The following is a 17,636-nucleotide window of genomic DNA, read 5'->3' on the forward strand; positions in this document are numbered from 1 at the left end:
AAGTGCTACACAGCAAGTGTAACAGCAGTTGCATTATCAGAAAGAAGCCTAAGCCATCTGCTGATATGCTCCCTCTTAATTTGCTAATCTCATTTCAGCAGCGTATAAACCCTCTGAACCATTCTCTGTCTCTGTGATGCTTTGCTTTGAGGACTGCAAGCCACAGGAGTGGTTCCGCAGCTCTTCCAACAGGAAAGTTTAGTAAGGAGATGCAGTATTCCAGTACTGCAGTGACACTCCAATCCTAGTTGTATTCTGTTTGAAATGTTCTATGATGAAATTGTTTTGCTCTGCTATCACTGCATCCACCATCCTAACCTCATACCTCTCCCAGTGCAACCCAGCCTGCTGCTGCATTTGTTTTCAGCCTTCTCATTCTGTTTCAGACCAACAATAACAGTACCCACACAGTGTTTCCACATGAGGACCAAAAAGGCACAGGACCTGGAGGCAGAGAATTAGCTTTCTACCACAAGTCTACCCTTTTCCCTATTTGCCCAGCTGTAGCCAGCAACAATCTATCCTTTCTACCCTAAGATGCCAGAGCAGAGCTTTAAGTGCTATTAGGTCCAGAGCCATCTGTTAATACAGTGGGTGTCTGGGGCAGAGGCTCCAGACGGGATAAGGAAATGAAGGCAATGAAAGCCTCATCACCATCCTGGAGTCCCCCAGAGACTGGCTGGAGCTTCTAGTTAGGTCAGCCATGGAACAGCACACTTATAAGGGGAGAAGAAACTCCACTAAAGTCTACTTCTTTCCACCAGCAAAATACTCTGCTGTGGACAGTACAGCCCAACAGACTTAATGTCCCATTTTGCTAGAGCTGAGCACCATGCAGACAAACAGGTGCAAGAGAAGATGGGGAAGGAGAGAGGTAACACAGTTGTTATGCTCCTCTGTAAGCATCCATTTGCATTTTAGTATGAACCACCTGACCTGCCCAGACCAGGCATATCCTTTGTCTTTGCCTGTGGGCACACCCCTGTGAGCTGGCAGCTTGCACTGCATCACAGCAGTTTTGCCAGATGCTCCATCTCAGTCAAGTTACAGTTTGAATCACCACCTTTTAGGTCGAGAGGGAGAAGCTTCACATCAGTACAACAGTGATAAATTGACTAACTTCAAAGTGCAGTAATTACAGGTATTTCTTGTTCCTCAGAAGTCAAGGAAATTAAAATAGATCTCATTCCCAGAAAACGAAAATCTTCCAGGAAATTTTCCAATGTATCTTCATGTGGTTTTAAAAATCTAAAATACACTTTGGGGAAAAAGACATGAAAAAAAAGAAGGTATTTCAATCTGAAAAATAGGCTATTGGGCAAAGGCACTGTATAGGAGATAAACCACTGAGTACATGTGCATGCATAACTAGTTGTCTTTTACCTTACTCAAGGAGCATTTCTGCACTTATTTCCTAAATCTGGGCTGGCCTCTGGATTCCCTGACAGGGTAAAGACTTAGCAAAAAAGGCTGGAGTATAAGGCTAAATGGAATGATTTAGCTGAAGTACTTTAGCTAGACTGATCTGGCTAAAGCTCTTTAGCTGAGGGGCCGGCCCTTCACTAAACCTCAGCTAAGATGCTTCCGATAGATTGATTTATCTAAAGCACCTTAACTAGCACACACACCCTGAGCCAGGTTTCCCTTACTTGTCTCTCCTATGACAGAAGAGAATCATCCAGCTGATTTTCTCAGTCTCATATAATTCACGCTACCGAATCCCTAGAGATACCTGGAAGGTCAGATTTGTTCTTCCTGTTATGTGCAATTAATATTGAACAGTGGAGACACTGACTGTTCCTAGAAACTAGCCAGCATTGCCCATTCACTTATAAATAAAACAATTTATCCTATAAAACAAAAAAGGAAAGATGATAAATAAGCTACAACTTTCACGTATACAGAAAGCCAGGTAATGAACTTCTTCAGAACCAACAGAGATATGTTGAAAGAGCAGTCAGTGCTCATACCTGAATCCCAAAACACAAAAGAAATTGTGATCAGGGTCTAACAGCTTCACAAAGTATGACAATTCTCTCAGTGCATGTAAGCAAAAGGGACACACACTCAAAATTCACACTACCTAGATCACTTAATTTTATTGTCACCTAAACCATGAAAGTTATTTAAGATGCAATGCAAGACAGTGACCTGGTTGAACAAGAGAGGGGGAGACAAAAAATCAGATTTCACACTCCCAACTAATGCAAGAGGAATTCCAAATGTCTCTGTGGCCTTTCAGTACTATCAGATGAGAACCATGTGATAGGAGTTCTCAGAGCTCAAGGCAAACATGCAAGGCTACGCACATAAACACTGAAGTCCCACCTGGAGAGTTACTATTTCAGTAGGCATGGCTGAGGAAAAGATGGCTGAAGGGAGAGAGACAGAGAACTGAAGAGGGCAGCACTTTTCCTTACAGCCCATTAGTAAGACAATGGCAGAGCAAGGAACAGCACCTCTCCTACCTCTCAGTTTGTTATTTACCTGCAGAACCATGCTCCTACATGGAATGTAAAGCATGAAACAGCCCAGACCCAGTCACATGTAGCATCTTGGAAAGTATGGACTCTATACTGTGATTGGCTTACTGCAGAGAAATACTGTCATGATCAAGAACATGGATATTTTATGTCTATCACACAAGAAAACAACATAAAATTGAAAACAGACCAAAGACCTAAATGAACCACACAAGGTGTACAGCTCAACTGACATCTGGGAATGCATACCTTTACCTACACTAGTATAAAAATATAGGTATTGATACTAATAATATATATGTTACCATCCATGATCCTAGTCTACAAATAATAAATAAGAGTACAAAAAGGCCACACAATCACATCAAGAGTCCATCTGAATACAGCATATCTTTTTTAACAGTCACCATAAGGCTGGGGGAGGTGGAGAAGAATATATAGTACTTCCAGCCTTCCTCTTCACCCTTCAACTACCTTCTGGTTGGGGGTGTCTCAAGTCAGATGTGGTTTCTGTGTACATACCAAGACATTTCTCTCCAGTCACCCAGTGAATGTATTGCAAAGAGATGCAAAGAGAAGCAACTGCATAAAGAGCCAATTTCTTTTGGTTAGAGCTTGACCCCTAGTCTTTTCTGCAGCCATTTGATCTACCTATGCAAACAACTGTATCTACTTCTGTTACAAAAGCAAGCACAAAAGCTTCCTTATTACTTACTTCACTGAAGTTTAAGAATGAAGTTACATATGATCTACAAGTGACTCACTTGTCAAGCTCATCTACAGGAGGCTTAAGCAGCTTAACTACCTTGAATAAGTCAAATCATATGTTCTGTGGATTGTACTGGTCACATTTGGACATAACCAAAGAATCCATATTTCTTTTCTTTGGTTTCTCTTTTTTTGTTGATGCTCTTTTTTAAAGTTATTTTTATTTAAGATCACATAATATCATATAGGAAATGCAAGAAAAGGAAAGATTCCACAAATATTTAGTAGAAGTCACCCACACGTTTAACACAGGATACAGGCTTCATATTTTTCACGATTCTCACACTTTTTCCATAACAGGATACACTCTTATGTCAACAGTGTGTTTGACAGAATGCAGAAGATGTAATAAAATCAAAACCCAGATTTTGCCTACTTACTATTTGTGATTTCCTTGGCATTGGTGCTGGTGGTTGAATCTGTGCCAAAGTATTTGATGTAGAACTGGTTTGTGTTACTGGAATTTCACACACAGAAGATGGGTCTCCTGCTGCTAAGGTAAGTAGAACAAGTAGATTTTAGGCATGCTTTTAAAAAAAAAGTAAGAGTGATGATACAAACTGAAACCAAATCTATGGTGCCGTGGGTCTTTAGAGGATACAAATAATTTTATATCCCAATGGTATTTAATTTTTTGATGTCTTTTTCTAAAGAACTGAAATTTTCTATACTTTTTCTTATCGAAAAAGGCCTCTCTTCCCAAAGACAATTAGCTAAAACTTTCCATACTGCACATATGCTAAAAGACAAAAAAAGCCTAAAACCCAGACAAGAGCAGAACCAAAGATCCCATTTCCCCACTTGCTCACTACAGACTGTGTGCTTTTAGAAGCTTTTCTTCCTAGTAAAGACTATCATTATCAAGATGCTGTATCCTTCACAGGAGATTCCTGACACAGATGGCAGATAGTGATTAGCAAATTCCCCTTGGGTATGTCAAAGGGAAGGAAAAAAGAATCAAAGTAAGAACCAATGAACAAAATATGTACTGTGGAAAGGGAAACTGGGTAGGGGAAGCTCCACTACACCCACCACAGAACCCATACCAACTTTACTTTGCACATTTTTGAGATGACATTATTGTCATAAGTCTCCCCCCTTGGAGATACACAAAAGCCATCTGGACATGGTCCTGGGTAACCAGCTCTGGGTGGCCCTGCTTTGGGCAGAGGAATTGGGTCAGAGGACACCTGAAGGTCCCTGTCAATCTTAACCATTCTGTGGTTCTGATTCTTTTTATATGGCCCCATTATTTACATTAACTGGCTGATAGCTCCGTTCATGCAGAAGAGCCTGAGGCATCAGGGGCTGCATAAGCAAAAAGAGAAACAAGAATGCTGGTACTGACTGCATTTAAACGTGTAAGGTAAATAAAAAAATCCCCACAGTCCCTTAGACTGTTATAATAGTGTCTTAATTACAATAAAATAACATGGAACTGTTGGAACAAGTCCAGAGGAGGGCCACAAGGATGATCAGGTGACTGGAGCACCTTCCATAGGAAGACAGGCTGAGAAAGTTGGGGCTGTTCAGGCTAGTGAAGGCAAGGCTGCATAGAGACCTCATATAGGGGGCCTATAAGGATGCTGGGGAAGGACTCTTCATTAGGGACTGTAGTGAAAGGACAAGGGGTAACGGGTTAAACAGGGGAAGTTTAGATTGGATATAAAGAGGAAGTTCTTTACTGTGAGGGTGGTGACGCACTGGAATGGGTTGCCCAGGGAAGTTGTGAATGCTCCATCCCGGGCAGTGTTCAAGGCCAGGTTGGACAGAGCCTTGGGTGGCATGGTTTGGTGGGAGGTGTCCCCGCCCATGGCAGGGGGGTTGGAACTAGATGATCTTAAGGTCCTTTCCAACCCTAACTATTCTATGACTCTATAAAATAAAACTGTAAGCCATTATTACCAGTTTGTTGTAGTGACCCAAGTCCTCTGCACTGCCCTTTGTTAGTTAAGCCAGATGACTTCTCAGTCCTGTGCAGAAAGTTAGAAATTCATTCATTTAAGAAACAATCAAGAACTTGAAACACAACAATAAAGAATATTCTCCAAGTTATACCACATCTGCAGTATATTCTGGTGACAGCTACTTTGCTTCACATTTTTGATTATGCCAATTGTAACTTTCAGTTGATTTAGAAACATAAGGCAGAATAATAATATAGATTCAATTACTGCAATTTGTGTAGAGCAGATTTTATTTTCCTTAAGTTCTGAAGTTCTTTTCACTCTCATTTCAAAATTCTTTCTTAAAATTATGTACCCACATTAATCTGCACATTACAGCAAGCTTCAGCAAGTTACTTCTCCCTTTTATTTAAGTGTGGTATATGCAACCAAAGGACTAGAAAGGGAGCTCAAAGGTTGTTTACTTCTTTCATTCACAAATGATCAACGACATATATTATTAATCTCACATATACACGTACATGTCCCTGTATCTTATAACTATCTAAGTTTGTACAGGCTGTACTCTGACAGATTTTCAGTGTCAGAGAATCCAAATATTCCCAGATAAGTTACTATGATATTTCCCCTTGCTTACCTTTGGAAAACTTTCCCTACTGTCTTATAGCAAAAATATATTATTCTTGCTGCAACTTAAAAGTCTTCTTTTTGTACATATTTGAAGGCATGTATTCTTGTTTAAGAAATACAAGAGAATCTTATTTCTTCCAAACTTTTCTCACAGGTCATATTTTCTACATTTCTCATTATCTTACTTATATCCTCTGGTTTCTGCCTCACTATTTTGTATCTTTACTTTACTGTAATGCCCAAAACTGAACATAGCAGTTCAGCTGAGTCAACTGGAAGGATTAATTCACAGAGTTTGCAGGCTATAATCAAACAATACTATTCCCCTTTGACTCTTCCACAACAGCATCAGTGTCTGACTTACTTTTATTTACGATTCACTATGTCCTTGCAGATCCTGCTCTGAAGGACTTCTGCTTAACCATACTCTGCTGTTCTTCATGCTTCATTTTTGTAGTTGATAGTTCTTAAGTACTAAGCGTTGCTTACTGAATGACACCCCTCTTCTCCCTTGACTACTACTCCAGTTTCTCAAGGCTGCTTTGGATATAATCGTGTTTTCCAGTACACCTGTCTCTCCTAACTTTGTTTCCTGCAAATTTAAAAATGATATTTTCTGTTCCAGATCTCTCTACTCCTGCCATGAATGAAAAAATTGAATGCAACTTAACCTATGCAAACATGTCAACAGTAAAAGGCACAATCAGATATAAGATCCCATTATTTCCTCTTTGTTATTAGATGAGAATTAACAATGGAATATTCTTTGTGGCTTCTTATTTCCATCACAGCTAAGCATTCTGTAGATATTCTGCATGTCATACAATCTTAAATCGCTAAGCTGTCTTGTTTTTTTAATGAGGGAATCCTTGTAATCTCCATTAGTATCTGCCTTCTGTTCACTACCATACGCTAGAACACATAATTGGCAACAGTATGCATACTTTACAGATGATTTGCATGTTATATACTATAAACTTGAGAAGTTACTATTAATTATGAAGTACAATAAATGCTAAAATGATTATCAGTTACCCAGGAATAGGCTTTCTTTGAGAGATTCTACTAGGAGGCTGTGGGGGCAGTGGTGGTGGGATTGGCTTAGTCTGTGGAGGAGGTGGTTGCTGTTTAGACTGCTGGTTCAAAGCTTCTATAATGCTGGCTGTCTTTGCCACTGGAGGTGGTGGTGCTGGAGAAAGCACATCTATAGAAGGAAGTTAAACAGTGAAATGGAATTAAATTTCTATTTAACATTTTGCTTCTTGGGTTCTCTTCACAGTTTTCCCTGTTACAGGATTTACCCAGTTCAAGAAAAATGCTTTACTACATGTAATCAATCACTTAAACAGAAAACCTTAAACAGAAATCCTTCCATTAGAAGGAAGACCTCTTTGGAAAGAGGTTAAATTCTGTTCTACCCAGTCATGGACAGAGAGCTCACAAGTACTTCAATTCATCAAAGCATTAAAGTACAAGCAAAGAAATTTCTCACTGAAGTCAGTTATATTCTTGAAAATAGTAGATCAAAATGTATTTAATAAAGTGCTAATGTTGTTTGCTCAATCAAAGCTTACAGTTTGTGTTTTATGGAAAAGTAAGTGAGTGAATAATATCAAAGAAATTTTAGAGGAATGTCTTAAAATCCTGTTGAGATTAACATCCAACTTCATATTAGGTTTAGCAGTTAATTAAAATTTCTACTGAATTCTTGAAACCACAGCAACAGCAACTGGCAATGCATTAAAACATCTTTTTGCATTCCTATGGTCTGCAAGAATCAAGCACAACGTGGAGACATAGCCCCAGGCTGACACTCATCTTTACAACTAGTCAGAACTACAGCACTGAAACTACATATATCAAGTGTAGACCTCTTTAGCTCTAGTTACAGGTCCTGTTGACCCTGCACTACACTATACAGTCCTCACCGGACCATCAGAGAAGACAGTTCATACAAAGTTACTGCATGGGAACGATAGGCCAAAGCTACAGTCACCAAAAGAGGAAGTATGAGTTGTGGAAATGGAAAAATAAGCCAACTATGATTAGATACAGCAGAAGGGAAAACAGAGGAAAGTGGAAACATACTTGTAGATGTTACACGCAATGGCGGCACAGGGGGATGAATAGCTGGTGGATCTGATGAAGACCTCTGCCTGCTTATACTTTCCACTCCTAAAGAATTTGTCTTCCACATTGCATTAGATGAAGAAATTGTCTGAATACCACTGCCAAGAACTGAAGGCTGAACTAAAAAGAGAGGAAAATACTGTATTATTATCATTGCTTACCCTAACCGCAAAGTGTTCATTTCACACCCGTGCTTTTAGAAATGGTGCAACTTGACCACCATATTCAGCAGCAGAAACCACTGCCATTCTGCTGGAGTGCCAGAGCAGAAATCAGAGAATGGTGTAAAAAATTACATGGAAGTTTCTGGGCAAAGCCTTTCTTACACCTTACCTAAGTAAAATTTGTCTCCAGTCACTGCTTTAAAATATGTCAACACTTGAAAAAGCAGGAATTTCTCAACAAGATGACAGAAGGCCAAATCTTGCTACTTTCTTTAATTTCTGATAGCTGTAATCTTTAATCCCTGACTGATATCTGTAATCTTCTCAGTTACTGCAAGAAAAGAACCTCACTCTCAGCATTAGCATTAGCAGACATTGCTGACTCGAAACATCAGTTTTGACTTGGAGTTGACAAAAAACTGTAATTCTGAATTTCACCCAAACAAGAAGGTGTAATAACTAGTCATGAAACAGTTACAAGGTGCAACTTCTTTGGGGCCTCCTAAATGACTCCGTTCTTAGGCTGAAGAGCTGCCTTCTCATTTTGTAACAACTACAGGGTTTCTTCATAAAGTCAGTATTTTGCACATATCATGCCACTTTTCCCTACTCAGCACATGAGCATCATATTAAGAAAAGATGAAAAGGAGTAAGGTATGAATATTAGCTTGCAGGGAAAAGTATAAAAGGTTCAGAAGACTTGAGAACAGCCTAAAGCTAAGAAGATACATGAGTAATAATACATCATGAGTAATAATACGTCATAAGCACAACATCAGCAATCAACAAGAAGCTAAGATCGATGATACTATTACAGCTTTTAACTAAGAATATAAAACAGCAGGCTAATACATTGCTAGAAAAAAGAATATGAGCCAATAATCTAAACCAGGCAGCATGCTTTCTTGGCATGAGTTGCACTATACCGGTGCCAAGAAGTCTGGGGCTGGGAATGAAATTAAAATGACACTCTTTCAAAAGTGTCATTTAATCATGGGCAAACAGTAGGTAAAATAGTATGGTCATCCATGATTAAAATAATATGAAAGGGTAAACCAGTCTTTTTAACTATCCAATTGTATTACTAATTTAGAGATAGAAATCTTAACAGTTAAACAGACACTGAAAATTCCTTGGGTGAATCTTCCTCTTTGGTGAGGAAAACATTCCATCAAATAAATAGTGTCTAAATACTAATCTTAGACTTCATACAAAAATATCAGATGAGCCCCAACCCACCATGTCGTAACACTTTTATTTCAGTGACCTTGAAGCACGTATTTATTAAAAGACGACTTCAGAAGATTAAAATCTCTCGTGGTCTGCATAAGCTCTCTGTTCTCCCAGGTCTGAAATGATTTTCCACAGCACTCAAATGCTATTGAAACTGTATGTTTAAATTGAACTCTGACAATGACATTTTCAAAAAAGAAGTATGAAAAGATTAAAACCAAACAAAGTTGCTGAACTAAATTGCTTGCAACCCTCCTTTCAATAAATTGCTTAACTCTACTGAGATTATCTGGGCATTGTTTTCCCCAAACACGATTGTGTATGTTCTTGCATGTATACTGAAAATCAAACAAAGAACAGGTTGTGCAGATTCACTTCAAGCATATAAAAAATGAAGTCATCAACAAAAAGTTCAAATCCTTACCTGTGCAAAAATAACTGTAAAAAAACCCCTAAAAATGTAATAATAATTTAAAAAGTTATGATCCCATTCTTCTAACATACAGTGATACTCTGATATTAGTACCTTTGCCAATATTCCTTGGAGGTAGAGGAGGTGCATTACTTGTAACAGGTACTGCAGGCTGAATGGGAGGTGGACTGCCACTGAGTATTGCTCCATATGTTTCATTCTGTAATATATTTGGCATAAATCCTCTTTGCTTATCCTTAGCAATGTTTGCTGCATCTCTTGCCAAGGATGCTACATTAGGCTGAAGTTGGTTTGATCCAAGCTGATAGAAGCTGACAGGTCTGTCCTCTCTCCGGTTGGGACTGGGTTGCTTAAACACAGTAACAAAAGTAATTACTGATACCACATCAGTTATACTAATTTTATTTATTAGTTGATAAATATTTATTACTTACAGAAAGTTATTAGCTTCTAGAAAGAAAAAATGGCTTATCAATGCTTTTCTGTTGCTTTTAACATGTAATCTAAAAAATTACATTCCACCCCCTTCAAGACAAAGTAATGGTGCACATTAACAAAAAAAAAAAATGATTAAATGTAAACTGCATTTCAAAAACAATTATAATTTTCTCGTTTTCTCTTTAGTGTGCTCCTACAGGATATACTGCATCCTTACATACACAGGGCTAGACTCCTAGCGATAGTCAACACAAACATTCAGACTGGATCATGTGGTTTCCCTGCATCAAAACACCAGACAGTATTTTCAGAAGTAGACAAACAGCTAAGGATCCAAAGCCTCATCTGAAGTTCAACAGCATTAGATCCCAAATAGAAGATCATGACCTCAAAACACAGGCACAGTTGTTTCGAAGTATTCTACCTGTACTTCAGTCCACCACGACTTAGGAGCCAGAAAACTCATGAACTCTTTTCAGCTCACTAATATCACTGAACAAGTTCAGAAGATTACTTCAACTGCCTGCTGGGATCGAACATTGCTCAACCCATGCACATTATCAAATGACATCTAATTAGTTATCTTTGAGATTTACAGCAAGTCATCTGCTTATTATGCATGCTTAGCATTATTCTCCCTGTTTCAATAGCAAGCATAGTAATCACTGTTGTCAAATGATAATTAAGATTTTATAATATCTAAATTCATGTGGCTAGTACAGGAATGGGCTGTAATTCACAGCTCAGAGAGCATAAATATGCCGTTAGAAATAATGTTAGATAAACATATCACTGATTATGAAATTAAAATCACAATATATAATAACAGCATTTAGGCGAAGATTTACACCAAAAATACCATAAATAAGCAATTGATTTTCCTCTGAATATGTTCAATCCCTACTCTGGATTAATCAAGTAGGGCCTTTAGACATACAGCACAGCATTATAGTTCAAAGACTTACCAGAATGATATATGTGACAGCCAGACACATTAATCCCTACCTTTACTTTGGCTTAGCAGCCTCACTCCTGACTGGCTGACACTCTCCATTCCCTGACCTCCCCACTGTCCTGATTCTGCTAATTGTTTCAATTGCTTCTGCTTTCTAAAGCAGCAGAAAATTCTTTTGTTTTGTTTTGTTGACTTAGCTTTTCACTGGCTCACCAAACTGAAACAGTCCCATATAGGGACAAACATGGCCAGAGCAGAGGCAAAGGTAGGATCACGCAGCTGCACTGTGGAACAGCAGCAGAAACCAGACACATTGTCTCAGCCTTCTGCTACGTTACTACCTCTTTTATATGAGAAATTCTACACTAAAAGAACTTCTATTTCAGACATAATGAAGATTATAAGATCTATTCAATTCCTTTACCAGAGACAAGCCCAATAGCTAGACATCTATAAACAGAACTCTGATGTGATCTAAGCGACAACAGTATTCACCAATGCATTCAATACAGTCACAGACACTAGTTGTGATTAATAGTCCTTAATCTCCTTTCAAAAGTCCCTATAGTATAAGCCTATTAATAGCGGGCAGTGAAGTAGCAGTTTCATTACTTTAGCCTCACTGCTGAGTAGCAGATAACTTCCTACATATGAGACAGAGCTGAGGGACTAGCCAAGAGGAGAATGCTCAACTGCAGAAAGCAACTAAAAGAAGGAAAGAAAACAGATTAAAAAAAAAGTGAATTTAGAGTGTCCCAGAAAGGGATTTACTAAACATTTACTTGTAAATTGATCAGAAGGGTTTACAGCTGGAAAAAAAATAAACTTCCAAATTATAACAAAGTTTAAAGCTGCTTTATCAAAAAGGTCATAATTGCTATTATTATCTGCATGGTGGTACAATACATAGGTATACATAAATATTAGGATATACTATGGAAGCTCACCCAGAAGAACTGGACTTAGCAGCTCACAGATTCCAGATTCTTGCACAGATACCAAAATTCTCAAGAAAAATCTTAAGTCTCAGAAGGTAGCAATTATGCTTTGAAAAGGATGGCTTGTGAGAATGTTTTTTGCTCTTTGTTGCTACCGAGTTCCAGTCAAGCACCAGAAGGAATAGCTACCTTGGACTAAAGAGACAGGACATGGGGAGAAGAATCCTAAGTAAACAGGATCTTGCAAAAATTGTATTTTACAACAGAGGAAACTTACTGACATCAAAATTAAGCCTCCAAACCATGGTTTGATGATCAAGTATTTTTAAAGACATTCTGTGGAGGTAAAGAAAACGAACCTATGACTGCCAGTCTTCACTATTTCTGAAAACAGAAAAACTCAACACACAAGATTTGATTTTACTCTGTTAGTAATTCATGCCCTAGCTAAGACAGGAAACTTGGCAAGAGAAATATTAAAATGCTAAAAATTCTATTAAGAAAAAAGAGAAATTTCACTATCCAGAGGAGAAAGGGTTTTTTTTGTTAGCTACTTTCAAGAGGGGAAAAAAAGATTGTGCTAACATCTGAAGATTAACTAATACAAAGCCTATTGTGTATTCCTTGCACTTTACAAAGGAAGCAGAAAGCGCATAAGCAATTACAATACTGCACAAAATACCACATGAAAGGAACAAACCCATCTTTTCAATACTTCTATGGAATACTTCAAATTATGAAAGTTTGAGAATGTCGTTAGTATTTAGAAGCCTATACATCATTTCAGATTACCTGGTCCCCAGATAAGCAAGCTGTTTTAAAGTCTTGTTCAGGTACCAAAACACAGTTGTTTGTTCCCTGCCTCTATTACATGTTAAATACTTTCTCAAGTTGGCCCTTAAATTGAGAAATTAAATGCTGAAAATGCAATGATGTTCCTATGCTGCTGGAATACTTTAATATGATCATCCTTGGAGATACTGAACAACCATCTGGACATGGTCCTGGGCAACTGGCTCTAGCTGACAATGCTTTAGTAGGACGCTGAGCCACATGACATCCAGAAGTCCCTTGCAACCCCAACCGTTCTGTGATTCTGGATCCAACAGCATCACAAAACCACCAGATATTTCAGGTATAAAAAGAGAAAAAGAAAAAATTTTCACATGAAGATTCAGAATTAAGACCCTACGCTGATGTTAATGGATGTAGCTTATTTAATGAACAAGTTTAGTTACCCTGAGAACAAGTCAATGCATAAACTGTTCCAAAATTAAAGCCATCAACTATTCAGAAAACGTATTTCAGAAACATAAGGAGATATTAAGGTGCCTGTTTCCTTTGTAAAGGCAATTTTCCCAGCTCATGTTACTTTGCTTCACCACCAGCAGATCTAAATATTCCTGATGTACTGAAACAAACTATTGGTTCCATTAAAAAGAAGATATGGCATCTGGCTAATTGTAATTTGACCATCACCACAAAGTTGTAAGTTTTATACCTTGTATTAAAGAGGAAAAAAGATGACAAACTATAATTCTGAGAACTAAAATTTCAGCTCCTAAATTTTCCTACCAAACTTTATTTCACAATGACTTCATAAGTATAGTAAAAAAGGAGTATTACTGAAATCATTATGCACAGAAAAATAGTAACGTACTGATACAAACCTGCAGCTTTTCATCCACATCATCATCACTTTCGTCCAGATCTTCATGGAGTAACCGCCACTCATATTCTACATGAACATGAGAATTAAATCTTCCAGACAGTGCTTGAGTAAGCTAAGGAAAAAAAGATGACTGTTGACACTTATGTGAAGTACTTATTTTAAAACAAGGTATTTAAAACCAAACAAAAAACACTTATAGAAGGAACCTTGGTCTTTAAGTACAAATATTACTGTCATTTTAAAGAGAGATTTCAGTAATTTGGAAAGTTACTGGGGTATGCTTAAAGAATTAAGCTCTGTGACCAAATACAACGCAAATAAATCAAAAGCAAGTGGGCTTTTCATTAACCATTGTAGGTCCACTCTTCACTGCAGGTCCATTCTCTATAAGTACTGCAGGTCCATCTCTATAAGCACCACACCCTATTTGCTTTGATTTAGAAATTTTAAGTCAAAGAAAGTAACTGCAATGGTAGGGTGGTCTGAATCAGACTCATTTATTAAGAAGCCTTGACCCCATTGATCAATTTTTCTTGCTTACTAAAAGTAGTAATGGTAGCCAGCTTCTCTTCATAGAATCATGGAATAGTTTAAAGATCATGTAGTCCACCCCCCACCCCCTACAGGCAGGAATTATCTTGTACTAGATAAGTTGCTCAAAGTCCCATCCAACCTGAGCACTTCCAACTCTGGGCAACAAGAAAATGGCCTTCATCCATAAAAAAGTACTTTAGTGATTAGATTTCAATGAGATATCAGACATTTAGAATCATAGAATCATTTAGGTTGTAAAAGACTTTGAAGATCGTGGAGTCCAACCCTTAACCTAGCACTGCAACATCCACTGCTAAAACATTTCCCGAAGTACCATATCTACACCTGTCCTTCAAATACCTCCAGGGATGGTGACTCAACCACTTCCCTGCGCAGCCTGTTCCAATGCTTGACAACCCTTTTGGTGAAGCAGATTTTCCTAATACACAATCTAAACCTCCCTTGGCACAACTTGAGGCGGTTTCTCTCATCCTACTGCCTATTACTTGTGAAAAGGGTAGTTCAGGTAGTTGTAGAGAGTGATAAGGTCTCCCCCCTCAGCCTCCTTTTCTCCAGTATAAACAACCCCAGTTCCCTCAGCCACTCTTCACAAGACTTGTGCTCTAGATAGATACTTCACCAGCTTTGTTGCCCTTCTCTGGACATACTCCAGCACCCTTATGTCCTTACAACAAGGGGCCCAAAACTGTTTGGAGAAGAGGAGATTGAGGGGTGACCTTATTAGTGTATATAAATATATAAAGGGGGAGTGTCACGAGGATGGAGCCAGGCTCTTCTCAGTGGCAAACAATGATAGGACAAGGGGCAATGGGTACAAACTGGAACACAAGAGGTTCCACTTAAACTTGAGAAGAAAATTCTTCTCAGTGAGGGTGACAGAACACTAGAACAGGCTGTCCAGGGAGGTTGTGGAGTCTCCTTCTCTGGAGACATTCAAAACCCACCTGGACGCATTCCTGTGTAACGTTATCTAGGTGTTCCTGCTCCGGCAGGGGGATTGGACTAGATGATCTTTTGAGGTCCCTTCCAATCTCCAACCTACTGTGATACTGTGTGAACACAGTATTCGGGATGTGTCCTCACCAGAGCCAAGTACAGGGGGATTATTAACTTCCCTAGTCCTGCTGGCCACACCATATCTCACACAGCCAGGATGCTCTTGCCCTTCTTAGCCACCTGGACACACTGCTGCCTCATGTTCATGGGTATGACAGTGGCAGTCAACCACCATTCCCTGGTCCTTGTTGACTGGGCAGCTTTCCAGCCACTCTTCCCCAAGCCTGCAACGTTACTTGGGGTTACTGTGACCCAAATGCAAGACCCGGCACTTTGCCTTGTTGAACCTCATACCACTGCTCTTGGCCCATTGATCCAGCCTGTCCAAACACCTCTGCAAAGCCTTCCTACCCTCCAGCAGATCAACACTCCCAGCCAACCTGGTGTCATCTGCAAACTTACTGAAGGGATCCCTACTTGTGGATCTGGGACAATAGGAAAAAAACAGTATCATCCCTTGGCCACAAGAATTTTACCATTTCCAAAGCACCTAAAAAGAAATACAATTTTCTTCTTAAAAGCTTATGACATAAATAAGCATATAACTATTTCTAAGCATCTAGAATATATTCATTGAATATTTAACTGTAAACTGTTACATATTCAGACATGATTCTGCTTCTAAAGTCAAGAACACACAGAAAGACGCAACACTTACCAACTCTTCACAGTGAGTATGTTTTAAACGTTTAGCTATATCCAGCGGGGTCTCTCCTGATTCATTAGCTGTATTGCAGCAAGAAAAGAAAGTTATGATGGTAAGTGTCACTATTAACATGTCCATTACTAAAGACAAACTTTTGAATATACAGTGAAGTACTAAACCAACATGCTCTAAAATTCTTTCCTTCATTTATAGGTCTGACCCATACCAACCATCTTAACACGACAAGCAGTAGCAACTCAACATGCCATATACATGAAATGATAGCCATAAAGTGGCAGTGTATAGCTAGGCAACAAGCTATCAGTTAAAATTCTTGGTACTTATCTAAATTAGCTTAAAAAAACAAGTGCACTGCATAAGTCGATTTTAAACTTGAAATAAACAGTTAATATTGATTATTTTTTTATAATGAAGATTATATTCATAGCATTATGGTAAACAATTGAGGAAAAAATGCACTTATTCCACATTCACTGTTTCATATCTGAAGCAGTGACAAATCTGAAACTGAAGTACACATTACTCACCTATTTCAATAGAAGCCTTCCCTCTCAGCAGCAGTTTGAGGCACTCAACGTTGTCCGTCAGACAGCAGTAATGCAAGGCTGTGCTACCTTTACATGTTTGTTTATCTAGATTGCCACTATTGGAGTACAGGTAAGAAGAAGAAAGCTGATCAAACTTAGTTTCCTACCCTATTTTTATAAACCTCTCTCATTACAAGATTTTCAAAGAGTAAAGCTACATCTGCAAATAACAGAATCACTTTTAAGTATCTCTATTCATTTAGTATTCGTATTACTGAGCATAAAAGCAGCATCAATAATATTTTTACAGTTTTCCTTACACTTACCTGTTCTGCACTAAAAAGTCAACTATATGAAGGGATGTTCGATCAACAGACCTAACAGCAAGGTGAAGTGCTGTTTCGTCTTGCTCCTAAGAATAAAATAAAAGAACACATTTGCTTCTTCTCATCTACAGAGAAGCAGAAATTTTATTAAGACATAAAGTAGATAAATTAAAACACTTAATTTCAAAATATTCAGACATGTTACCATTAAAGTATGTCTTGTGAAGACATTTATTGCTTCCCTTTCATTCCTTTAAACATATGCATTGAAAACAAATAGATTATCGAATGATTAATTTTTTAATGTTTTAATACACTTAAAATATATCATTTGGAAACAATTTTAGATTAAACTACTACCTTTTATTATTGTTAGATGACGTCATTAAAAGGACAAGTGTTCAGAACAGTGTTTCAAATCAAATAAGAAAAAACAGTCCTTAATTAATGAAAGCACAATGCAGTTATAACAGTTTGTCTAATAAAATTTGCAACACTTACATGGCCATTGGCCAGTGGAATTTTTTCTGTGAGATCCACACCGTCAGCATATACTTGGACTAATCCAAGAATGTCTCTTGATTTGACCGCTTCACAAAGAGCATGTAATTTAGCTGCACTGTCAGCATACTTTTTCCTTGCATATTTTCTCTCAATATACTTGGCAGTAATATAATCTTTTCTTGCGTTCCTGAAATTGGATATCATTTATTTCTGTAACTTTAGCAGAAGATGAACATCAGAATTTCCATAA

General features: G+C 38.2%; 1 protein-coding gene across 4 annotated transcripts in view; it reads right to left on the bottom strand.

Moving 5' to 3' along the window:
• ASAP2 (ArfGAP with SH3 domain, ankyrin repeat and PH domain 2) overlaps nt 1-17,636 on the bottom strand; it is a 90,782-nt gene that overhangs the window by 4,040 nt on the left and 69,106 nt on the right. The window contains exons 17-26 of one of the 4 annotated variants that reach the window (XM_061351760.1): nt 17,384-17,573; nt 16,883-16,968; nt 16,557-16,672; nt 16,021-16,088; nt 13,750-13,863; nt 9,842-10,097; nt 7,877-8,038; nt 6,824-6,992; nt 5,157-5,224; nt 3,632-3,741 (exon numbers count right to left, since the gene is read on the bottom strand). In XM_061351760.1, coding sequence (XP_061207744.1) covers nt 3,632-3,741; nt 5,157-5,224; nt 6,824-6,992; nt 7,877-8,038; nt 9,842-10,097; nt 13,750-13,863; nt 16,021-16,088; nt 16,557-16,672; nt 16,883-16,968; nt 17,384-17,573 — 1,339 coding nt within the window. Of the gene's footprint in view, nt 1-3,631; nt 3,745-5,156; nt 5,225-6,152; nt 6,381-6,823; nt 6,993-7,876; nt 8,039-9,841; nt 10,098-13,749; nt 13,864-16,020; nt 16,089-16,556; nt 16,673-16,882; nt 16,969-17,383; nt 17,574-17,636 lie in introns of those variants that run through there. The other 3 variants (XM_061351759.1, XR_009725203.1, XM_061351761.1) reach the window with 3 other exon arrangements.

The sequence above is a fragment of the Neopsephotus bourkii genome, unplaced genomic scaffold (assembly GCF_033783945.1).
Source record: "Neopsephotus bourkii isolate Nb327-2 ecotype Australia unplaced genomic scaffold, CSIRO-AGI_Nbou_v1 NB_595, whole genome shotgun sequence".
Taxonomy (NCBI): domain Eukaryota; kingdom Metazoa; phylum Chordata; class Aves; order Psittaciformes; family Psittacidae; genus Neopsephotus; species Neopsephotus bourkii.